Source organism: Otolemur garnettii, unplaced genomic scaffold (genome assembly GCF_000181295.1).
Source record: "Otolemur garnettii isolate 467f Iridium unplaced genomic scaffold, OtoGar3 scaffold00005, whole genome shotgun sequence".
NCBI classification, from domain to species: Eukaryota; Metazoa; Chordata; class Mammalia; order Primates; family Galagidae; genus Otolemur; species Otolemur garnettii.
Genome location: NW_003852400.1, coordinates 10,771,800 through 10,798,716, shown reverse-complemented (window position 1 = coordinate 10,798,716; position 26,917 = coordinate 10,771,800). Strand labels below are relative to the sequence as shown.

Here is a 26,917-nt window from a genome sequence, read left to right as displayed (position 1 = left end):
GGAAATCTGCTTCTGCTTCACGAAATTTTCCTTTAATGGGAATGTTCTCTAGCCCTTACCTGGATAACCAGCCTTCCCCTCTGTATGTCAGACTCCACGAAACTGTTACTAAGTCATCAGTCAATATTGAGTCTTGTTGTTCAACTTTTTCTTAGTAGCTTCTGGTTTTCAATAGTACTTCTCAACTACTGTAATTAATTACATGTGTTTCATGCCTTTCCCCGACCCAATTTTAAGGTCCAAGAGGATAGGGACCGGTATAGCGTATGTGTGTTTTCTTTCCCCCAGGTCTGTACAGATCCTGGCAAATGGTAGCTTTGTGTTCCTGACCTTTATCAGGGTTACCTACCCAAGTTCTTAGCTTTCTTATGAATCAGCATTTTTTTTTTTTTGCTTGGATGTAGGATGGTACCTCTAAAGGATGTAGGATGGTACCTCTAAAGCACTGAATTTCTACCCTGACTTAGTAAAGACTAGTGAGCAGAGCCTACAAATGAGAAAAATTTTAAAATACATTAGTAACAAGGACAGTTAACATTTCAAAAATAAGTGTAGGCCTTTTCTCATAGTATAGAGTTGACTTTAGTGAGCCCTGGACGTAGACAGGACCATGAGATTAGTTCTCTCCATTGAAATGGAAATGTGAACAGAAATCTGTGAGTTTTTATGAAAGTCATTTACAAAGAAGGCAGTTCTCCTTTCTGCTGATTACTCTGAGGTTTAGGGAATTGGGGACCACAAAGATTGACAGAAACTGAATTCCCACACTGAACTGTTAATGCAGGGAGAAGTAAATGCCCGTTTGGTTGAGCCACTGAAACATATGAGTTTATTTTTAACTACAGCTAGCATTCTCGAACTAATACAGAAATTAATTCCTTGAATTGGGTGTTACCAGGACAAAAAACCTAAAGTATATGGTATTGTTTCAATGGTCAGGAGATAGTCTGGAAGTACATTGATATGACAGACTAGAAAGATAGGACCCAAAACATTGGGTCCAATAGTCACCAACAGAATTTAGTAAGCAAACTACATGAGGACCAAACCTATGACTTTGTCGAAAAACAGAAAGAGAAATAAATCCACCCCAAGATATGTTGTGTGTTTCTTGTTGGACTTAGTGAAGTTTTATTGGTAAAAGAGAAGGGCTCCTGCAAGAATGAGATAAAAAGTTCAGTCCTCTAGTAAATACCAGTTTAAGTTCTTCACTCCTGAATAAGTTTATAATTCAAGATGGCCCTAAAACAGCTAATATCAAAAGGGAAGAGAAGGAGTGGAGACAGGAGAGAGGGGAAGGAGAGAAAAGTGTATTCTAGAAGAAAAAGTGAAGCATACTTGAGAATTACATCTCGGAAAGAACTTTGAGTATGGTCACTGTAACTTGGTAGTGATGGAAGTAATTAGTTCAGAAGCCCCTAAAGTTTGAGAGAATTCTATTTTTAAGAATAAAACAACAAAACATGGACCTGACTTGAAAAAAAAATGCCTGTGACATTGTACATGTGTATATGTGTAGATATAGAAATGCCTATTTTTGTTGACTATTTATATAAAGGTAATATCTAGAGAAAATATATTATTTGATATAATTTAGGATGATCTGGTTTTTATTTTAAGGGTCTTGGTTATATTTAAGTATGTATGAATATAATCTTGTCAAATCAACTCCAAATCTGGAACTATTTTTGCATTAAATTAGAAAAAATTTTTAAATGATTATTTACAACAGTATTATTGTTTTATATTGTTTGTTTGGTATAATTAGAACCAAATTATTTGCAGGTGATTATACTTGGAAATATTGAGAATATCATGATACGAATTTACCCATTTAGTTTCATAAACTATTACTAAAACCATATTACTTCAGGGGTTTGATTTCCTTAAGAGTATCGAAGTGGTCTAATGTTGCTTATGTTTTAATTTAAACCCAATAATTGGATTGCCAGCTCACAAAATCTTATTCTGAATGTACTAGTGAATTATCTAATAGAGTAGAACCTCTGTAAATAGACCACCCAATGGACTGTAATAAACTGGTCAACATGAGGAACTAGGCCTACTGCTATACTGATATGTACATGTGGTGCATGTCCATTCTATGAAATTGGTCAACTTAAGGAGGTGGTCTCTACAGGGAGGCAGTCAGCTATAAAGTTTCTACTGTATTTACAATCACAATGCATTGTTTCTTATAAAGTAAAATATCACACACACATATATATATAGTATATATTTGGCTTTGGGAATGGTTTTCAAATGTCATTATTTTTACAAAATACCAACTGACCATGATAAATCTTATAGTAACCTATTTATATATCTATCAGTCTCTGCACTAGTACTCCTATCATACTGATATTAGCTGACATAATAGAAATAAAGCACTCCAGCCTCTGTCTCTAGATTATACGCATTTCCTTGGACATCTCAGGGAATTAAAAAAGAAGGCTGAATTAAAATTCTAAACTTTCTCTGTTGATTTATTTTTCTTTCCAAAATCACATTTTCTTTGGAGTATCCAGATTATTTTTCTGTCCAAGGAACTAAGTCGAATTCCTATTTTTCAGCAAAATAAACAGTTCTGTTTATATTTTGTTTTTGTTCTTTGAAAGGATTCTGTGACCTATATGAAGTTGTCTTATTAGAAATAGTGAAAATGAATGAAATTGTTCTTTAACATCCCATAAAATAGACTTGAGGAACATCTAAGACTACGTTTAAAGTACTTTTATTAATAATGTTTTCTTGTTGATTATCTTTGCTAATTTATTTTCATGGTAAATTAAATAAAATATCATTATCATTCCAATTCAGAATGAAATATTTGTGCTGAGTCAATTTCATACCTATTTTCTTAAGATAACTTTCTCAAGAGAATTTTTTCAAGATACTTTTCATAAAGGCTGGAAATCTCTTTCCAAGGTAGTAGCTGAATCATTTGACAAAATAGTACTTGATAATGGCAAATAGATACTAATGCACTAATGTGTTTATGGGAGGGGTGCTTCTGCCTGGATGGCTTGTGTATTTGAATACATTTCTTAACCAATCTAATGTAATAACTTTCATAATAGATCGAGTTTTGTACCAAGAAGGGGAGAAAGATGGAGCTGAATGGTCCAATGTTTGAGAAGAATGAGGTCTTTAACATAGACCAACTAACACTGAAGAGCAAACTTCCAACTTGCCCTCACATGATTTTGGAGCTGCTTTTAATTCATGGCAGCATCCGTGACTGTTACACATGAAAGGAAGCAGCAGATCTGATGGACAGTTTGACTCAGAATTTGGAGTTAACAGTAACACCTGATAGTAAAGCTCACCTCAGTGAATAATGAATCACCATTCCCACCATGTATCAAGATGATTCCCATGTTAGAAACTTTGCTCTAAAGTTATTTATTGACTTACAAATTTGTATCCAGTGTATCATTTCCTTTTTTGAGATCAAGTTTCACTCTGTCACCCACGGTAAAGTGTAGTAGTGTCTTCCTAGCTCACTGCAATTCAACCTCCTGAGCTCCAGTGACCCTCTTTCCACAGGCTCCTGAGTAGCTAGGATTAGAAACGTGTGCCACAATGCTCAGCCAATTTTTAAATTTTTTGTAGAGATGAGGTCTTGTGATGTCACCCAAGCTGCTCTTGAACTTCTAACATTAAGCATCTTTGATGTTGTTCTCTTCCTTTTCTTAGGCCACCTCACATAATCTCCCATTAATATATATTCACTTTATGAATAACATCCATAAGTACAAGTGGTCCTTAAAGTACAACCCCTTGACTAATAGAATCAGTACACTAGCACATTTGCTGGACTTGTTCATTCTTGGGCCCACCTAGATCCACTGAATCTGAAACTCAGGGCTTAGGCACCAGTGATCTGTGTTTAACAGGTCTTTCAGGTATGAATGACACCTGTTCAAGCTGAAGAGCCACTAATATTCCTGAATGGCACTATAGCTTCAAAGTTACAACCACAGTCTTCTCCTGTGATTTTCTACCAATAGCACCTCTGTCCAGACTCTATTTCACTTTCCTGGTACTGAATATGTCCTTTGAAACTCCTCAGATGAGGACAGGCCCCCACATCTACAAATCCACCCTTCCCAAGAATCATCCTAACCCTTAGGAAAATAAGGGTCACATTTCCATTATCCTTTATTAACTTTAAGTAGACACAATACCCCAAATTAATTTTTCTTGCACACAATTCTTTTGGCTTACTTAGCTATATGTCCTTCCCCATCCCCAGTACTCAGGTATATAACTGAAGTATACAGTCTAGTAATTGCATCAGTCATTCAAAGTATATGATTCAATAGTTTTCAATAAATTTATAAGTTGTGCAACTATCATCATGATCAATCTTAGAACATATTATCGACAAAAGAAACCCCATACCTATTAGTAGTCACTACCCATTTCACCCATCACCCAACCCCAGTCCCAGATGAATATTAATCTACTTTATTTCTCTATGAATTTGCCTAGTCCAGACATTTCATACAAATGGAATTGTATAATATGTAGTCTTCCATGAGTGGCTTCTTTCACTTGTCATGTTTGTTCATGCTATAGTATGTATAAGTCATTTACTCAGTTTTACTGCCAAATTATATTCCATCAAATGGATATACCACATTATTAGTTGTCTTTTTGTCAGTTGATGAACATTTGACCTGTTTCTACTGGTATGAATATTACTTCTATGACTATTTCATGCAGATGCTTTTGTGTTAACCCATGTTTTCATCACTCTTGGGTACATATTCTAGGAGTGGAATTGCTAGGTCATATGGTAAATCTACATTTCTCCTTTTCCAAAGCAGCTGACCCAATTCAAATTTCATTCCCAACAACAATATAATTTATAAGGGTCTTGACTAAGAGTTCTGGACACAAGTTTCAAGTTTAAAAAATTTTTTAAAATAACAACGGACATCACACATCCTAAGACTGGAAAACAAGATGATATCTCATATAAGCTTCTATATATAATATACACATATACACATTTACCCCAATATCAGAGTAGCAAGTTAAAATACATATAAAATTATGAAGCACATGATTCCTAGTCAGAATGTTTAGTAAGTTGAGTAATATTGAGTAATGTTTATTAACTCTTAGTAAGTTAATAACAAATGAACACATAATTAATACCAAATGAATAGATAAGTGACCTGAAAGAATCAATGTATAAATGAATAAATAAGACATACAACTAAATTTCCAGTTTGCATCAGACAATATGGTAAATTCTTTAGATTTCTATTATGTGTTTACATAAATATGCTACATGTGTGAAGCAAAGTATTTCTTCTATTTCTTAATGAAATACAATAAATCTCTTTTGATGCAATCAGTGAAATTAAATAATGTCCATCAACCCCCATCAATAGAGAGATATTTCCAAGGTTGTTAATTTAATATTAAGAGTAATTTAAATATTATCTGAATCCCATTAAATATTATTTGAATCTACAACCAGCAGTTGAAAGTAAGTAGAAATCGGAATGCATCCTTAGGTTCCTAATTAAAATCCACTTGGTTTTTCCTATGAGAACATCCAGCCTGTGTTTCAAAATACTGATCTAAAAATAATCCTTTGGAACATATGTTGTATAAGTTGATAATTGCCTGTTGGTAATTACTATTACTATTACAGTCTTTAGAAAATACTTCTACTTAATTTTTTTTTAAAGTCTCTTAAGAGAAAGTATTAAAATCAGGTAGTTGTCTTAATAGTATTTCACTGAGAAATAATGATACACTCTTCACATATTTATACATTTGAAGATCTAATAGAAAATAACAAAAATGAAACATATCTAGTTATAGAATTTATTGATTTTTTTTGGTATTGTCGTATTTGATTTCTTTTTCTTATTTGCTTGATCAAGGTGAAAATGTTTTATTTCTGTAAAATGTTTCTGATATTCTGATCTCTACTGAAAGGAAAAAAATCATCAGTAATATGAAGGTGTCTTACTGAGGTATTGTTGTTTATAGGAGAACAGTACATGGAGCAATAAATAGCTCTAGCCAGTGATGAAAATGTAGCTGATGAATGCAAATGCCACTTACAGCCTCACAAACTTCAATATCATAAATACTATTCTCGTACCAGTAAAAAGATGACAATATAAACTCCATACATATACATAAATGATGCAAATGATACATATTAAGAAACATACATGTGCCAACATGCATTATAAGTTTACTGTTTTCACATGACTCTATCACAAGACTCAACTGATTGTATTTTTTATATAAGTTTAAATGAACGCTTTCTCTAGTAATTAATTGCATAAGATGGAGAGAAACCAAGGTCTTATATATATAAAGCCCTAGTCATTAGTCATCAGTATGACTTTAGTGTTGAAGTCATTAAAATTTGTCTAATATCAATGTTAAGTTGAATGAATAGCTGTCACATGCCTACACAGCCAATACATGTAGGTTTTATAAAATACTATCTCACTTTAAATAAGTAATGGTTGATCTTTTTAAATAACAGTGAATATCTCTCTATAACACTAAAAGCCATTGGAATGTACACTTTAAATGGGGGAATTATATGGTGTGTGTAGTATACATTAATAAAATTGTTAAAAAGAGGAAGTTTTAAAAAACCTCTATCATGTCATGATTTCCATTTTTCAGAAATTGAAAACTGAGGCTCAAGAAGGCTAAGTGACTCAGCCTATGGCTCTGAGCTTCTAAATAAGCAGTACAAGAGGAAAACCATATGGCATAACAATTCAGAGTCAGGGTACCTGAGGAAGGGTGCTGGGTTCAAATCCTACCTTTCCTCCTTTATAAAACATGGGAGCTAAGTTTTGTAGTTAGATATGTCTGTGTGATTTCTAATACACCACTGCACGTCAGCATACTTATTTGTAGGTAGAAAGGGCTTCTAATGATTAAAACCGCCAGGAGACAATCTGGGATGATGAATTTGAGTATCTGAAGCAGGTCTAAGATATGAATGAGCTAAGCTTTTCGTTAAGAAAAACACGATGTTAACACATGGGAAGGAGCCCGAGACAGGCGACACCTACTTCAGGGCTCTCCAACAATTTTCCAGGTGAGAATAAGTCACTGAAGCAGCTAAGTCACTGTTGCCGTTTCCATCTCATCCCGTTTACACCTTCCTATTGTTGTTCATGAATTTTTCTGGAAGAGGTATAGGGAGAAAGAAGTGTTCTGAAGGCTGAAAAAGGAAAGAATGAAGTTATTTAAGGTTCCTGAGTGATGTACTATAAAAAATTTTGTTATATACAAAGCAATATTTTATATGAAACAGATGTTTTCCCTAGTTCATATAAAAAGCCTACCTGTCAAGTGATTGTATTTGCCGACTCTGGGTGTATCAGATGCATAGGGGATCTGCATACGTACGTTACAGTAGTTGCATCTGATATACAGCTTGAAATAACATTTACTTTTTGATTTAAAAGAGTGGTTAAATATTAATATCATGTAACCTATTCTACTTTTAAATTAGGAAAAGGAACTGGAACAGTTATTCATATTTTCTATAAAATCAGTAGATATTGAAGATCACATATTATATTTACTTACCAATAAAAAATTTTTGTTGGTTGAATATTGAAGTAAATTGAGTTGCCCTAGGGTGGTGCCTGTGACTCAAAGGAGTAGGGGGCTGGCCCCATATGCCAGAGGTGGCAGGCTCAAACCTGGCCCTGGCCAGAAACTGCCAAAAAAAAAAAAAAAAAATGCAGTTGCCCTACTTTTTTGGTCTCACTTATTCTACCAGATTTTTTCAGTCTTGGCCTTCATGTTCCCTGCTGTTTCTCTCTTGCTTCTTTGCGTTATGTTCGTCTGTGTTACAGGAGCAAACTCGTCCTTCCCTTTTTATTGTCCCGCCGCCTTCACGCTTCCATTTTTCTCTTCCCTGGATAATTTCTCTTTGCCCTCCTTCCTTTCTCTACTTCCTTTTCTCTTTACTGCTGGAAAACGTGCCTCTGTTGGTAATGTGTTAAAGACAACCAACTACTGCCTGCTAGGGAAGAAAAAGATCAAAAGAAGGGGTGGGGAAGGGGCGGGGTGGGCCGGCTGCTTAACTGGGAAAGAAAAGGAAAATGGCCGAACTGGGTTCTGCTGCTGAACACTGATGAGCCCTGGGCATTGTTAAGGCTTGAACTGAGGTGTGGACAACAGGGTTGTAACTAAGCTTATGGTGACAGTTGTCTTTGATAAGTATTTTCTGAAAGGGAAAAGTTTTACATGTTTTGAGAGTAAAAATGAAGTTTAAAGGAAATGTATATTTAAGCCAATATATAAGAAGCCCCAAAGTAATCATTTTTTGCAAAGCACCAAGTCTTGAGTATAAGAAATGTTCAGATACTAACAGAGAATGGTAGAGAGGTGATGGAATACACACAGCCCTTCCAGCGAAAAACATGCTTGCTCTGGTTACAAGTAATGACTGCCAATCATATGTAAAATAATGTAATTAAATAAAGTTGAGACCATTATTGACAGCTAGACTACTATTAAATGTTATTCAAATATAATAAACATAAAAATCTTCATTTTGGGGTTATACATTTGTATAAAGTGATCCATTTGGCTGTTTGGTTAAAACCAGTTAAAAATTCATCTGTCAGTATCCTGACAGTATAAAATACATCCACAAAAATGAATGACATCTTTGGAAAAGAGAGATTTCCATCTATGTCAAAGAGAGACTCACAGCATCATACTGGGGATGATGAAAAACTCAAGATCTCAGTTATTGTTTTACTTTGGACCATCTTAACCCAGGCTGGCAAATTCACTAAATCAATTCTTTTCTTCTAGATAACTATGGATATTCTGAGGGAACTATATTCTTAAAGAATGGATCCCCTTATAGTAAAATTTAAAAAATCGTGAATGAGAAAAATAAAATAAATGTATATAAATTCCAATCATAGACAACGCAAGGTATATTTAGAACAAAGTTGTTTAAATCTTTCCTCTTCATTTTAAAGGTGTGAGTGTTGATATACTGTTAATTTGGTCATAAAAATATGAGCAACCATTAGATAGCATACAACAATGTCCTTCAGCTGATCAGGCACCATTATGTTTTTTTTTTCTACATTGTCGTGAACCCTAAGAAGTTATACCGCATTACCTTGTATATCGCAAGGAAAATACTATTACTGGGTAATATTTACTCTATATTGATTTCCAAATGTTTCCAAATATCAAACGTAAAAGTGTACCTCTCCCATCCGTGATCAATGACAGTAACATGATTTCTAGCTTTCTCATCTATCAATGGGATGTAGGGTTTTGACTGTAAGTTCACTGGGAGGCAAATGCTGCCAGATGGGCAAGCATTCTTTGTAGTAAGGGTAGGCCTTTTCATCATGTTAAACTAAAGTATGTGGCTACAAAACTAAGATAATTGCTCTCTTCTTCCCCATGATCACAACTGTAGAAGGAGAAGCCCCTAGCAACACCATTCTGTGGTGCTTCCAAGGACATTCATCTAATAGGCTATGGCATCAGTAGCCTTCCTGTAATGAGCTATGTTATTCAGAAGGTAAATTAGATTCATAAAGTATCCAAATTCTTTAAGTTAGGTTAAAATAATATGTTACTGTGTGAAAAGAATATGAAAAACCTAATATCAGAAGAATAACCTCACTGGATGATCTCCATCTTCCCTTCTCATCCATAAAATCCAAAAACTGGAAAGAATGCTGAATGTTATTAGTTCTCGCCATTTCAATTTTTACTACCTGTCTTTTATTAGCCACTTTCCTGGCATTTTCCTTTGCCGGTGAATATGTGGATAAGTAACTGAATTCTCCATTTCCCTTTGTCTTTGGACAACTAAATAAACAGGTTCCGTATATTTTGTGCTGTAACTTACAGATAAAACCTCTAGCTCTATTTATTGAATGAAGAAGGATCATACTGTGCAGAAGGATCATTATGAAATTCAGATGTTAGAATTGAACTGAATTTTTTTTTAATAGGAGGTCATTTTTTTTTAATAGGAAGTCGTGATTTTTTCTGAGAAGTGTTTGTGTTTATTGGGAAAGAGGGTAGAGTAGAGCAAAAATAAAACAAGAAAAAGGAATCAAATGGAAAATTCCATAATTAGCAGAGATGCAAAATACAGTAAGATTAAAGCTACTGTTTGCTTGAAGATAATGATGGCATTCTAAAAGGTAACAGCTAATTTTTCAAAATACTCAAATTAGCATAAATCAATATAGTATCCCAATCAACAAATAAGAAACTTCCAATATATACTTGTTTAATATTAGTTGGTACCCATTGAGAAAAGGTATTTATATCTACCTCAAAATGCCAAAACAGTCAATAGTTGTATTACTTAGGCCAAAGAAAAATGTCTTCAAAATATTTGTGTTGTTTGTAGGAAGTATTTGATCATGTTTCTTAGTTTAGGAAGATTTATTTTCCATGCATTTTTTTTTAAATGAAGTCCTCTATGTGCCACTTTATTTTAAAGATCCTGAATATATACTCTGACTTAATAATCAGCATATACTCCTTTCACCGTTCTCCTGGGCATTAATACTTCTGAGACGCTTTCTTTCTTATTCCTGGCTCCTGAAAGTATTCCCCAAGGAGATAAGAGAGTTGACGCTTTCTGTCCATTTGTTTTTAATTTTAGCTTTTTCTGGCACATGTCTGTGTGTGCACAGAAGCATGATACTGCCTCAAATCTCAAGTATTTCTCATTAGGACTCTTACAGTATGTCTATTTCAGACAAGTCTCGTATCCTACACATATATAAGCAGATAAGGCCCTTTGTCCAGGTTTTACCTCATTTTCCTTAAGTTATGGAAAAACTTGGAAAATTAATTATTGCCTTCTAACTATTTTTGGCCAAGAATAATTATTTTTACTTTTTAGTGTTTGTATATGTCTGTCTCTTGATGAGAGCAAAAAGAAGAAATAAATTGAAGGCATGTCAGTTAGATTATTTTTTCTTATTTTTTTCCAGCCAAAATGTTAAAGAAATAAGATTTGACTTGCTGAAAAAACCCATAGAAAGATATGCTTATACATGCATTTGTTTATAGGAAAATACAATAAAAATAGAATTTTACACTACCTATACTCATAGTCTAAACACATTCATAGTGTAACCTAAAGCAAAAAAGGAGTAAGAATGAACAGGTCATGGCTATCAAGTTCATAATGTTCTTTTTTTCATTTTCATTAATAAAAAAGAAATATATATGAATGAAATAAACATTTCTATGGAAAGCAATTGACTTAACCAAAAGTTGTCCATCGTAAATCTCTTGTAAATAAGTCAATATTTCGCATGAATGAAATACTTAAATTTTCTTCTAGAAATGATTAAGTACAAAAATCTCCTGCTTTACTTCACTTACTTTCTAAATATTTCCTCTTAAATAAATAATAAATATTGCTTTGTGACTTCTTGCTCATGATAGCCTATAATATATTTACTTTATTTTCTGCACATTTGCATTATATACTGTAATACCACAGTTTAGCATCAGTCTTCATGATTTATTTGGTAAATCATGTTTATTTTTTTGGCAAACAATTGAAAAATCAAAGTTTTTTTTTGGTAAACAATTTATTGTGAACGGCAAATATTGGTGATGTTAGCACAATTTTATTAAAATTAATGAGATGTGATCTGATTTTTAAAGGATTTTCCAAAATAACAGGACTGAGACAGAAAAATGCATTGTTACGGGGACAGAGGATCCAAAAGAAACCTAATGCTGTGTTGGAGGACTGGCCTTGTTTCAGCTGTCATGCATAAGAAATAAAAACCATGTTGTGACTATCCTCATTGAAAGGATTTAAATTGAGAAAAAGCAATTCACAGCGAACCTCACAACAGAATATTAGACAATGATTTAGGCTCACAGTTGATAAGCTCCGCTTTCAGTAAGAATTGCAGAAGCAATATCTTTCTTCAACACCTTCAGATATTGGAGAATACACTGCTTTATCAGAGTGATCCGAAGAAATTGAGATTTGGCTCAAAGGTGAACAAAGTTAATAAGGAAGGCTGACTTACCTTCCCCAGAAGTTTATTACATTCTCTTATTCTTTAAGCCCTTTCTCCTAAAGATATGAAATTGCAAATGGTGTTCCATAGTAGGAAGTCTGGAATCCTTGTTGAAATAATTGACAGAATATATTATAATGATATTTTTATGTAGTGAAGCTATTATGATACCAACATATCACCGAGACAGTAATGGGCATCTCATTCTGCTCTTTACTTAATCTTCATGCTGGGGGAGAAAATCTGCTTTTGAATCATTAAAAATTGAAGAAATGATGGATTTGACTATTTGGTTATCTAATTTTAGAGTGGAAAGCTATCTTCAGTTATACAAAACATCGCTCCCAAGAGCTCTAGTTCTCAACCCCATTACATCCCACTTCAGCCCTCATTTGCCAAGCCCCTGCTGCCACACTCTCTACCCCAGCATAAAACAAACTAAGTTAAGTCTCGGTAGGGCGCCTTTTGTGAGGCCACTCAGGGTAGGAAGAAAGAAACAAAGAGCAAGATAGAGACGCAGAGCACATAAAGAAAACAAAACAGGCATTACAAAGCAGAAATAACAGGGAAGGGAAAAAATCTCTGACCATCACAAAATCACGCTCATTTAAAAAATCTGGTTAGTTATTATCAGTCTTTGTTTTGGGAAGTTGCCTTCAGAGAGCTGGAAAATCAATTTTGAATTAATAAGAATCTTTTTTCTTTTACAGTCTCCTCCAGGAACTAAGGAGGGACTAATTAAAAACCTCCCCGTCTCCTCGGCAAGACCAGATTTTCCCCATATTCAGGACGGTCATTTTTCTCCTCAGGAACCCTGTTCTCCGCACTTCAGGTCAAAAGTATTCTCAGAGACTACCAGGGGGACTTAAGAATCTCTGGTGTTCCGGAAGCTATTTCTACCCTTGGCACACCAGGTGCCTCCGTAAAAGAGACCTGTGCCGGGCAGAAGAGGCCTAACCACAGCCTCCTCTGCTCTTCCCACCACAGGCCTGCGCTCTCCCCGCCACTGCTTCTGCTGGAGGTGCAGGTGAATCAGTCTGGCACGGCTCTTCCCCAGCTCTCTCTGCCTCCCTCATTCCTCCTCTCCATTTCAGACACATTTCTCAGAGTGCCACCTGTTCCTGCTGCTCACCCTTTCATGCCTTCACATTGACAAAAGTGAACTCACCCTGCGGCAACCTTGCCAGGCAGGGCAGGACAGTGGCCAGAGCCTTTTGGAGGCGGTAGCAACTAGGATGTTACAAAGCCCCTCTCGAAGCCCTGTCCTCCCTAGGTGGAAGAATTCGTCCCGGCACCCTGCAGGTCCTACTAAACCACGAGGCTGGAAAGATTTTGCAACATCTGGTCCTTCTCTGTTGGTCCCCAGCCCGGCCTCTGAGGCAGTGTCCTCGCCAGGTGAGCCAAGCCACATACCTGGGCGTGGGGCCGCTGGCACAGTGAGCACCCCAGTCCCGCCAGAGGCTCTAACCTCTGGTACACCCAGAGGCAAACAGTGCCACCTGGTAGAGAGTCAATAGTGGTGCTTTAAAATGCAATACAAACCCCTCCTACATTTGTTGTCAAATCACTTCACGATTCCTAGGCAGGCAGCGGATTCTGCGCCTGGAAGAAGGCTGGGGGAACGCTGCCCGCAAGTGCAAAAATAACCCCCGGAGACACGAGCCAAGTACTTGGCTGGAGCCTTTGCAGCCTGTGGATGCCCGCTGGGCGGCTGGCTGTCCCCCGGGAGCCCCGCGCGCCGGTGCGCTCCCCCTCCGCACGCCGGCGGCGGGAGCAGAGCGGCGCCGAGTTTGGGAGTTCCTTTCTGCCTTGTAAGGAGGGCTGCTCCCGGCCGGTCTCCGCCCGACTGCTCTGACGCCCAGCCCTCCCGCTGCCTGCCCCCAGCCACCTCCCTCCGACTGCCCAGAGAAGCCAGACGGAGCTTCTCTCTTCCACAAGTCTCTCTGCTGCCATCCCCCCAGCCCTGCAGCCACCCCCACCCTCCAGGGATTTGCTGAGCCCAAAAGTAGCCCCCAGGCCTTCTCATCATGACACCCTGGACAGCCACTGCTTCAGCCACCCCCACCCTCCCCGGCGCCGTCACCCCTCCTCCGCCCCCGCCTCCGCCTCCCCCTTCCCCTCAGCAATCAGGGGAATAAATCTGGGAGCAAACCCAGAGAGAAAGCGAGAGAGAGCGCGCCAGCGCCGGCGGGCTCGCCCAGGTCTGTTTCCAAAGTCGCCCTTGATGGCGGCGGAGGCGAGGCAGCCGCGGCGCGGAGCAGCGGCCGCGCGCTAGTGGGTCCGCCCGCCACCGCCCCTTCCCCGGCGCCGGCTTCGTCCTCGCTGCCCCCGCGCCACTCCGCGCCCCGGCCCCGGCGCCGGCCCTCCAGACGTCCGCCACCCGGGCGGCAGCCTGTGCTCCGTCCCTCCGCTTGCGGGTTCCTGCGCCGTTCCTGCCCCGGATTGGGGAGGAAGGGGGATTGATCTTCGATCGCGAAGATGGCTGCTGGCTGCCTGCTGGCTTTGACTCTGACACTTTTCCAATCTTTGCTGATCGGCCCCTCGTCGGAGGAGCCCTTCCCTTCTGCCACCACGTAAGTGAACCGGCCGAGCAGGGCGGGGAGCGCAGGCCGAGGGGTGCCGAGGGATCCGGGGACGGGGTCGGTCCCGAGTTGCGGGGTCTCCTGCCCGTGGGGGCGGGGAGCGGGCGGCAGGCGAGCGGGGCTGGGATGTGGAGAGGCCGATCGCCAGGCGCGCGCGGCTCGCAGCTGGAAAGCGCACGGAACCCGCGGCCGGCGCGGGCGCCTGGGCTGGGCCGGGCGCCGGGGCCGCGCTGTCCCGGCAAACGTCCGCCACGTCTCGCGGCGCCTCAGCCCCTCTCTCAAAGCATCCTCGCGACTTAGAGTTTAGCTGTAGTGGGGGGAAAAGTTTCCAACCAGATACCCGCTCTCATCAAACCCAGCTCACTAAAAAGTTGTGTTTTAGTTGGGTATTTTGCAAAAGGTAATTTCAGGCTTGCCAGGGTAGTGCGGACTTCTCCCGCCTGTGGCCTCGGAGATACTGATTGCTAATACTGCCCTAACTCGTTGAGACCCCACATTGCTGAGTGCGCTTGACAGCCTTTCTGATTAGAAGCGTGCTGGCTCCCCGTGGCAGAGCGTGCTGTCCATCCAGGGGGCTCGCCGGTACTGAGCCACGCGATCCAGCCTTCTAAACCCATTATTTGAAACATCTAAGAGCGAGCAGAAACTCGGTTCCTGTTCTTAGAATGAATAGAGAACCTATTCTTTGGGGGGAGGGACTGTTTCCAGAGTCTCTTCCCATTTCTGTTATTTTTAACATTTCTAAAATAACTTTTAAATATATAAAAAACCTCCCTGCTATTCTGGAAGTGCAGTGTTTTTAGGTAGCTCTTGTCACACGGCAGGAAGAGAGTGAAAAATATTAATTCTCTCCTCTCTTAGGCTGCAAAATAGAGTCAAAGTCAGTGGCACATAAAAATATATATATATATTTTTAAGTGCACTGAATAGCCTATTCGGCATTCTGGGAAAGAGTTTATTTTGGTTTTTCAAGCTACTTTAAAGCTTCTAAGAGTAGGTAATCTTTAAGTGGATGAGTCACTTTAATGCATTTTACATAACAAAAACAAAGCCCAAGGTGGCTTTCCCGTTATTTATGCTGCTGGGAATTATTTGCTGTCCTTTGTTGGCTGAGTGCTGAATATTGGAGTTTGGGGTAGATACTAACAGCGAATCTTTTCCCTGCAGCTATCTTTTAAGATTCATCCTAAAGTATTTATTACATTAGATGTCAGTGCGAGAATCTAGAGGATGCACATTCTCACCCCGAGGAGGGGAGTGTCAAACATTTTTCGTCCTTGATTTACAGTAATGTTCCTCTTTAGATACTCTTCCATAAAACTGATCGCAGATTCTTTTTGTTATGAAGCAAAAGGGTAAATGCCATCTGTAGATCTTCGTTTAATTGGCAGAATTTTCAACCGGGTATTTTTAAACACAGAAAGAGTAAGAATTATCCTAAAGATGCTTCCAAATTATTCACTCTTAGGAAGAAATCACATTTTTATTTATTTAATTGGTTTAGCCTTTTTGGTGCTTGGCCTGCAAAGTGAGAACTCAAGGGACTCGCATTTTGTGTTAAATAAAGAAGTAGCTCTTTAAAAAAGAGTCACAGTGTTGTGGTTTTAATTGACAACTTATCAATATTTTATCGTTTAGGGAGAATGCATCATCATATCTCTGGGTAAAACTATGGCCTTTCAAACTAAAACCAAATGGAGCCTTTTATTCGTAAACATACTATGGTAAAATAGAAATGTAAAAATTCTTACTGTAAGGAGGATATCTGCAGTAAATACATTTCTAAAATTAAAATAACTCAATTTTTATGCCAGAGATTTATAAGGGACAAGAAAGAGAATAAATAGTGGGCTAAAATGGGAATTAGGACACTAAATTTTTTTTTCCTTGAAAGGATTTGAAATTTGTTTAACAATGGAAAAATTCAAGATATTTTAAAATTCTATAAAACAGAATTATTTCATGAATTAAAAACTGAATAAAGGATTTTGTAGAGCTAAGTCAGTCTCCTGTAGGTAGGAGTCATAATATTTTTGTAAACCTTCATGTTTCATTGTTTATTTGAAAAGTTGGTAACATCATCTGAGAAAAGGAGAAATATTGGTTGACATTTGTACTTCAGGTTAGATTTCTGAATAAACTTTATGAAATTTAAAAAATGAGGGATTAATTTCACCAAGATGTGGTGCCATTGGCATTTCTTTCGAGAAAAGAATTCATATGCAATGTTTAATCAGGACAAATGTCAAATCTTTGGGGGAAAAATTCAAGTTTGTAAAAACTGAGTTCAAAGATTGTAGTCGTCACTAACAGCAAATTACGTTTCTCTATGTAAATTTCTCTGGAAATCATTAGTAACTTTTTTTGGTTTTTCACAATTTTATTTTTCAGTGAAAAAGTTTTTATCATCATTAGAAAAAGAACATGCCATCACCCAGTAAATTAATTATGCATTAATTGTCCTTGGACCAGAATTAGAATTTCAGTTTTTTTTCCTAGGTAGTATTTACAGTAATATGAAATATTACAAAAGGTATTATAATAAAAACAAATCATATCTTAATTGAAATATCTTCTTTCGTTTTCTGTTCTCTAGTAATACATACCTAATATGGCATATTTTCCTGTATTAAAGTAATAGTGGAACTGTTCTAACACTAAAATAATGGTTTTTTTCCAGATAAAGGAATTTTGATACAGTTCTTTCTCTGAGATTGGTGTTCCTTTTGGAAATGTTTGTTTCCATAAGGTGTGCAGCATAAATCTATGGTAGCAACAACCTAATACAGACATTAAGCGGAAAATACATTCTTTTCATGTTATAGCATGCACGTGTTGTACTGGGGTTTTAAAATGTACTTTTCAAAAAGGGTAGCTCTCTTGTTCTAGAAATGATTGCTCCAGACATATTTTAAAACACTTCCATTTTAAAATTCAGGATTACATGTGTGATGGCTAGTATTATAATGTTAAATTAAATTTGTTGTAAATTTTGGAATCTCTTTACAAATCCAGTTTTTTGAAAGCATTGCAGTTATAACTATTATTCATGTTAAACTTTTCTCTCAGTCATATCAAAATGCCAGTCAACCATAATTGGCTGAAAGCATTTTTGTATAGGGAGATTTTAAAATGAATTATAGAATGTTATAAATATATAACTAATAATTCCAGATATCTACAAGAAGTAAGCATATAATCTCATGAAAGAATAGTTTTGGCTTTAAATGTTTATGATATTATTTTTTTTCTGTTACTAGACAAGTTTATATTCAAGGATATAGAAAAACAATTTGTGTGTCATGAATTTGGAATAGTTATCTATCCCAAGCATTTGAAATGACATAATTATTCTCATTGGAGTTCAGCAATTTCTATTCGCATACTACCTAGAGGAAAATATGCCAGATGATAAAATATGAGATGAAATATTAGATGCAAAATAAAACCTAAAAACAATGAATGTTAATAATTTTTTTCTCATGTGTTTAATTTGTCCTCTGCTTAACCACATGACAGCATTCATTATTCCACAGCTGTGTATTTAAAAATATGTAGCATTAGATGTATTTTTCCATATAAGTAGTAATAGAGTGTGAAATTTATTAATGTTATATATAGGCATGCGTGTAGCTATTTAGATCGGCATTTGAATAAGCATTAGGTAGACTGATGTGAACATAATTTAAGAAGGATTTTGGGGAAGATACAAAAATCTAAGCTTATTGTGGTTTATAAAAAAGAAAATAAAATATGCCCTTGTAATCTTTTCTTCATGGCTTTCATTAATTTAATTGTAATTTAATAAACACATATAAAACTTGAAAGTAAAGCAGGTGGTTCATTTTAAAAAGAGACAAAAACTTTCCCTCGGTCTTCCTTCAAAGAAACCTGGCTGCATAGACATCTTTCTATTATTTTTACAACATTGATAAATGTAGCAATAAAAAACTCTTCCTTCTACAGTTTACACATAGTGAGGTTTTACAAAAACATAAACAACACAAGCAAATCATATATTCAAATTTAGCGTTTGCGTTTAGACGTATCTCTACAGAAGAAACAATGCATTTTGACAATTTTGAAATGACTTAACACATTGTGCCCATAACAAACTACATCATTTAATTTATGTACTTCTGGGAGTATTCATTACATAAAACACCTACTCTGAGGTCTCTGTTCTTTTCCCTAATTATCAATACAGATACAAACTTCCCACAGCGTGATCTGCTCTTTTGAAGCAAACCCTGATTTCCTAGCACATGGGTTCAAACTGTTGATACTGGAGATTCAAATGGGGAAACTGAAATAATTTTAGGGAAATCTTGTAATTTGTTGATCTCTCTTATGGTCTTACATGTGGGAACATAAACAGGTATAAACAATTTTGAAAAAATATCAGAATTTGTTTTAGTATTTCCAAAAAAAAATTTATTATTATTAAAGTGACAATATTCCATTATATTTAATAAAAGAGTTGTCTGTGGTAGTACTTCAAATAGCATGTAAGCTGCTTACTGTTAGGGACCAAACTTTGTTGTATTATGTCCACTTGACATTTCCTTAAGGCTTAGAGAGTGCATCAGCACTGTGTCACTTGGTGTGTCAACCAATCTTTCCTTTCATGGACTGTCTGTGGATGAGCAGGACCACACTGTCCTCATGCCTTTCCAGAAAACTTGGCGTGGGCTGTGAAGGCCAACTGTGTACCTTAGATATGATGCATGTCTGTGTATTTTTTGTGCACTAAAACATGAAAGTGGTTGTGTTACACTGTTTTGCAGAGTTGCAAGAACAGGACAATTGACTTTGATGTCAGTTGGGTAAAACAGGTGGCCCTTTGTGAAGAAGACTATATTTACGACCTTCTCCTTGAGGGTCTAAAATATTAACTGGAATGATTAGGTACCTTCTCTAGTTTGTATTACCGTAGTATTCTATTTAATAGATAATTTCTTCTGTGCATGCACATATACACGTATTATATTAAAGTTTGAGTGGTTTGCTAAGGTAGCAAAACCTCAGTAAGGTAAGTTTATTAACAAGTGTGCATACTTTAAGATTTTTGTCAGCTCAAAAGCTGTTTTTAGGGTAAAATGTCATTCAAAGTATTTTAGTAATGCCAGCATTTAAGAACATTTAGTCAAGACAATCAAAGGAGATACTGTGTACAAAAGCAATTTGAAAATGTTCTAGTCTTATAGAGAGGAATTATCAACAAAATTAATAAGTAACAAAAAAGTTGCTTCTAAAGATAGTTTTGCCATCTTTTAAATAAAACGAGCATGAGAATGAAACTGTTGAACTTCAACATGGGGCATCTATTAAATTCTTTACACACTAAGCGATTTTATTTCAGCTGTTTAGATATGGTATACGCTGAAGTTTGTAACAAATGGATTTGGTGATATGATGTTTAGGAATGAAGGCAGTTTTGCATAGCTTTTACAATTTTATTCATAAAATACAAACTTCTAGGTATCTCTTGTAAGCTTTACATCTTTTGTAGTAATTCAGTCATAGGAATAAACTACTTTAAGCAATTTCAAAAAATGAGCCAAAAAATGGCCATTGCTCCTTTAAATTTTTCTACCTGTTTGTACAGATTATGAAGAAGGAAAAGACTGGCCCTGCGGCCTCCACAAGCCGGCACACTTTTTATTGTTAATTTCAATAATTCAGAATCAGGCTGTTATGTATAAAGCAATATTTGAAGTTCCCTTTGAATATGAATGTGGGATATTTCTGGCTAAATGTTATTTTAACATTTGCTTCTGCTGATTTTTTTTTTTAAACCATATGCTCTGTAGATTTAAAAAATTAGGATGCATTTAAAATTCTATATCATAAATGGAAGAAAACTTAAACTGGAAATTATGGCAGTCGAAAATAATGGTGTTGGCCATTTTAAATGCTTCAGATTTGGGGGTAATCTTACTGTCTATATGAAGCTCTTTTTCTTGAGAAATTAAAAATTTACGATGGTATTCTCCTGGCAAATGATAAAAAGTAACTCCTGTGTTCTGTTACTCAAATAGTTCATTCTTAGTTTCTCTTTCATACACACATGCAATTACTATTAACCATAATTTTTCACTATTTGCTTATAATATCAAATCAGGTGGGGGGACTTTTTGTTTTCTCCAAAGTTCCCTGTGATCAGAACTCAATTTTGGGTCCTTTTTATTTGATCTGCACTTGTCTCAGAGGACCTTCTCTTACTGCCAGACATTTCCCTCGAAGGGAAACTGTCCAGGGATTTCGATGCACCGGTAAATGTGTAATGTGAAATCCACACACTAAAATTGTCACTCTAGACAACTGTTTCTTTTGACATTTACCCACTACTATGAGGAAAATAATTAGGGGAAAGAGGAGAAAGAGGTAATAAAATCATTCTTATCTATGGTGCATATTGTCAGGCTATATAAAGGGATGGTTAGATATTAACAACTCCTTGTTTTGAGAATACAAAGAGGAATGGCTCTAAAATGAACTGGCTCCATCACACTGTGAAGTTCTCTCATTTTATAATAAAAAAGTGACCAACAGGCATTGTGGCGGAGGTGCTAGGGGCAGCACTGAATGTGTAAGTGGGGCAAAGAAAGAAGCTCTCAGATTCGGTGGCGTGAATTTACATGAAGGATGGGTGGAGGGAGGGTGATTGATGGGACCACACCTTTTTTCATCTTGTAAGGGTACATGTGAATTTTTTTAAATGTAGAATATAAATGTCTTAACATGATAGCTAAGAGCATGCCATGAAGGCTCTGTTAACCAGTTTGATGGAAGTATGTCAAACTGTATATAAAACCAGCACACTGTACCCCATGACTGCATTAATGTTCACAGCCATGTAGTTGTGTACCACCAACATCTTTTCCCACCCAATTTTTTAATTTAATAATAAAAAAAAAGATGCTCAAGGTAGCTATTGGTTATTTTCTTCTTTGCTTCATTTTTTCCCCATTTCCCATGTACATGTGGTTGTACTGGAAATGCTGCTTCTAAGCAGAGTATTCATTTTGAAAGAGCTAAATATTCAGATATGGAAATTCACTTTAGAGACCAAAGAAAACAAATTGTCTAGATCTCAAAATATAGAAGTTCTTAGAAATTCTTATCTCCAAGGGAAATGATTGACTGGATAAGAAATATTAGTATAATATTTTATGAAAAGTACTCTTTAAGGACTAATCATTAAGAAAGAAATTACGTTAGTAAATTTTTTTTCCATTAGATTACAAGCAGTAAAATAACTTGCAGGTAGATAGGCTTCTAGGCAGCACTTAAGACTATTTAGGCCTCTACATAGTACATCTCATTTTTAGAAATAGACTATCTCTATTACATGGTATCTATTATTGTCTCCTGCTTGAAATATTGTTAATATCAAATATGTAATTCAACAATTAATCCAATTAGCATTACTCATTTCAAATTTTGTACTGCAGTGAGCTACATGTTGAGAATACAAATTGAGAAAGGGAGAGTCCCAAGGAAGACATTCGCAGCTCCCAGCTGACTGAAATGTGGAGATGCATTGGAGTGTGACCAAAGGAAAAGTCCTTTGCATGTGGAAGGAACATGGGTAGAAGAAACATCACGTGTTCTTAATTTGTCATAAGGCTATTGGGTGGGAAAAGATGTTGGTGGGACACAACTACAGCAAGGACCTTATCTAACAAATGTAAACATTGTGACCTAATTATTTGTACCCTCATGTTAATCTGAAATTAAAAAAAAAAAAAAAGGAAGATGTTGTAGGACTTTTGACTTTCGGTTTGAGTCTAGGTTATAAATCTCTTGCATTTGGAACCCAGGAGGAGATAGGTAGTGGGCATTTTTGGCATCCCTACTTTGCATACCAAAACAAATTTGGCCTTCATCTTATGTTGCTGTGGAGACTTTCCAAGGAAAAAAAAATTATAGGCCAGGTGCAGTGGCTCATGCCTGTAATACTAGCACTCTCGGAGGCTAAGGCTGTTGAGTTGCTTGAGCTCATGACTTTGAGTCTAGCCTGAGAAAGAGCAAGACCTCATCTCTACTAACAACAGAAAACAAAAACAAAAAAACTAGCTAGTGTCATGTCAGGTGCCACTAGTCCCAGCTACTTGGGAGGCTGAGGCAAGAGGATCTCTTGAGCCCAAGAGACTGAGATTGCCATGAGCTGTGATGATGCCATGACACTCTATCCAGGGCAACACAGTGAGACTCTGTCTCAAAATAATAATAATAATAATACTAGTAATAGATTTGAATCATAATTTGTAGAAGGCATGATTAAAGAGGGCCAGTACTTGATTCAGAGGCAGCCAGAGTACTTACTATGCTATAATAGGATTCACTGGGAATCCTATTCTCAATGGAATGAGAGAAGCCTCATGTCTTAGAAACAATAGTGGCAGGGAGAAAGAAAAGCGAGTGTGAAATATACCTGTAGAAGTCAAATGTCAGGTCTTTGTGGTTCTGGGATTTAAGGACCCAGGAAGAGAAAAGAGTTGGAGATAACAGGTAGATCATGTTTCATTAAACTTCATAGACTAGAGAACACAGGAGGAAACCCAGGTTGGTGCTGGGACTGAGGGTGGTCGTTGCACTGTTGGACATTTCAGTTTGCAGTGTCTTGTAGATGTCTGTTAGACCCGTAGAGAAATGTATCTGAAGGGAGTTTGAAGGTTAAGTCTGAGAGCAGTATCTTTGAAGCTAGAAGAAAGGGTTCATTCATTTATTTAGCTAATATTTATTTTAGTATCTACTATGACAGACACTGAGTTTTAAAAGAAGAGCCTTGACCTACAGTTCCCGTTTGCAAGAGGTGAGATGAGATGACTCCTGTAAGGCAGGCATCAGGCCATTTGCTGGAAGAGCAGTGTCAGTAGAGTGTGAGGACAGAAGCCTAGTTTCGGCGGCTTGAGATGGTAGAGGTTGAGGCTATGCAGACAACATGTTCTTCCCAGACATTTGGCAGTATGAGAAATAAGAGAGATAGAGAATAAATTCGTAAGAGGACAGGTTAAAAGACTTTGGATTCTTTTGATTTATTTTAAGAATAGAAGTTAATGTTAGGCCATTTAGGATTGCAAGAAGTATGAACCATGGGACTATCTTAAACCAAACATGGACATGTTTTTAAATGGTAGTGGAGCTGGATAAGCGATCGTGGGAGTTGAGGTCAAAGACAGCAGCAACATTCTCTCCTTTTTCTGCAGTGCTGAGAATTACAAAGGTGAGACTGCCACCAGGAGCATCTCTCAAGTCTGCTTTTCTCTCTGTCACCTCCTCTTTCTTCTCTTTCCTTTGCTAATTGGCATTTTTCTGCTTCTCAGCACTCGTGGTGTCAAATGATTGCAAACAATTATATTTTCTCTATTGAAGCTTTGAATCGGTGGAGTCTAGAATCCTAGTCCAAAAGATAGCTCCAAAGGAAGATAAGCTGATAGTCTGAGTATGGACCAGATGGCCATCTAGAGCCCTTTCAGTTGTTTCCTAGAGATGAGATTTAGAAAAGAGACTCCAGTTGGCAAAGTTTGGGTTGGTCCAAAAGGCCAGTTGCTATTACCATGAACAGGAGGAAGAAGCAAGTCTCAGAAAAGGGCCCTGGGGGTCTCGAGTGGGTAAGGTTGTATGGACAACTAAATGAGAGGGGAGATTTGAGTGTATCAGAGGGAGAAGACCAAATGACAGACAGGTGAAAACAATGAGAGAGGCCACCACTGCTGGATGAATTCTGACAGAGGCAGGTGAGGAAGGGATCGTGCGTGAAACAATGTCTTACAAAGTAACTTTTCAAATATGAAACAGCCTTGAGAATTAAAACAGATAGTTGGAAGACAGGATGGATACAATTCTAATTTACTAGATATGTTTTTGGAGGAATGATTCAGATTATGAATTCCATTCTCAACAAGAAATGACATGATTCAGAAATGTAATACATACACATTAGTAACATTCAAATCTAGAGTGTTTTTTTTTTTAAATCTTGGTCATAACAAGGCTCCCGTTCACCACTATATTATCTCCGGATGCAGCAACTTGGTTTTCTTTTCTCTTTATTTTTCACTTACTTCTTTCCTAGGAGATTAGCATCATGAGGATCCATGTGGTTTTATAAGATGTCATTAGATTTTATTCACTTTTACAGAAAGATGTTACAGTAGTATAATTGGAAAGGAAACAACTAAAGAACAAATAGTTGTTTCCCTTGAAAATTTAGCCTTATGCGTTGATTTTGGGCAGATAGTGGCGGTTCACTGCCTCACGGTGTTGATGCTTCCCACCTCCTGTTGGGGAGCTTAGAAGTTTGAACTGAAACAGATCCTTGTCAAGTAAACAAAATGACAGTCTTGATAAAGGAGCACAGCACTGGGATCTGGGTGTGGTGGCTCACAGCTCCACATCCTGGGGAGGCTGAGGCAGGAGGCTCACTTGAGGCCGAGAGTTGGAGTCTAGCGTGAGCAACATAGCAAGACCTGTCACTAAACAAACAAACATACCTCGATCCAAAAACCACTGACAGAATATTCCTGCAAAGCATGTCCCCAGTCAACCCTTTCTGAAGCATCTGAGGTCTCCTGAAGGTGTGGAAATTAGTGGCAGCTGCCATCACAGCAGTTCCCTGAGTTTCCAAGATGAATAAATGAATGGTTAGACTGTAAATGCCAGCAGATCTAAGAATCAATCTTGATCTCGCGGGTGCCATGGCAGTGTGGAAAACCATTCTTGTGGTTTGTGGCAAAAGATGGGAAAGTCAGGGTGAGCTACTTATTGCATTTTGTGACTTTGCTCTTTTTTCTCTCCTGTAGGTATTCAGTTCATTTGAGCTAATTTTGATGTGTTCTGTCTACAGAGCGTCTGAACACGAGTAATTACTAACAATCATCCTTCAGTTATAATAATTGCTTTCTAACATTTCTGAGCTCCTGTACCCATATACCAGGGTTCTGTGAATTAATACCCTCCAGTTTTTTAATGTTTTTGAATCCATCTAGCTTTCAAGCTAGTCCTCTAAGATACATATTATTATCATCTCTGTTTTATAAATGAGGAACTTACGTTTAGGATATGAAGAACTTCTCTTAGAAACAGAGTCTGACCCTTACCTGCTGGACTTGTGGCCCTCTGTAGGAGGTGTGCAGCCTTGGCCTCCACGATCTCACCTGGCTGCATATCCTGGCAATAGGATTGTGGGGGGAAGGAGTTAATGTACAATGCAGCAGAACTGACTTTCAGCTTCGTTTTCTGTTCGGGCAACAAGCATCCTGCATCATGGTGTTATCCTGAGGCTCAAATACAAGAATGCAGGCGAACTTTGAAGCACCATTTAATGCCCAAGCTGTATTATTTGCGCATTGTGTGATTTTTCTGCCTTTGAGAGATCATCAAAATTGATGACTGTGGTCTAGTGAGCTAGATTATTGTGCCAATATATCATTTGGGCCATGAGAAAAATTTGAAATGAATGGGAAAAGTGATGCTTAGTGGCTTTAAAAATGTCTCTTCCTGAATCTTGGGTCACCTTTCATCCTAAAAAGGAAAGGAAAGCAGAGGCTATGGAATGCAAGAGGGCTGGGCTGGGCAGGTGACGTTCCATCCCCAGGTAAGGACAAAATCAGGGTCCCGAAAGGGAGCAGGAAGCAAGCAGGACTCCTCTGTATTTGATGTGTTTTCTCACGACATTTCAGCCAGCACCTGTGGTATGAGAACTGTGGCACAGGAGAGGCCATCTATTTTTAAATGTCGTAACTTTGCCACCGATAACCTCTCATTTTCAAACAAAGATAAGAGTTTTCAGCTTCAGAACAGAATATGTGAAAGTTAATAAAGTGAGCTATCCATGATGTTTATAGAAATGATACTGGACAACCCTACCGGTGGAGTTGAGTACAGGATAGAAAAACCAAAGCAGTTGTATTTTTAGCAACTGATACAGTAGTCAGCAAAAATCTGCCAAGAGCAAACCCAAAAAGGCCGGTTTTCACTTGACTCATCCAACTGATAATTAGTTACACTTATTTAATCCTGCCCTTTCCCTGTGCATATAAATGGAGTCGAGTCTTTCGCAAACACGATCCTCTTGGTAGTAGAAATAAAATACTGAAATACAATTTCTATTGCACATTTTGAATTGATTCGTGGAGACAATAAATGTCTTGTATTTACTTAGACATTAATATCGTGACTAAAGTTTACAACTGAATGATCACCATTTGACATGGCAACTTTTCAAGCATCAGGCACCTTCCCCTTTCTGGTAGTCTTTTTGAC

At 37.4% G+C, this 26,917-nt stretch overlaps 1 protein-coding gene across 2 annotated transcripts in view; it reads left to right on the top strand.

Annotated features, from left to right (window-relative positions):
* The first annotated feature begins 14,195 nt into the window (after positions 1-14,195).
* The window catches only part of CACNA2D1 (calcium voltage-gated channel auxiliary subunit alpha2delta 1), a 502,006-nt gene continuing 489,284 nt past the window's right edge, over positions 14,196-26,917 (top strand). For both annotated transcript variants that reach the window (XM_003782628.2, XM_012811373.2), the window contains exon 1: positions 14,196-14,635. In XM_003782628.2, the coding sequence (XP_003782676.1) occupies positions 14,541-14,635 (95 nt within the window). In that variant the 5' untranslated portion in view covers positions 14,196-14,540. The remainder of the gene's footprint in view (positions 14,636-26,917) is intronic.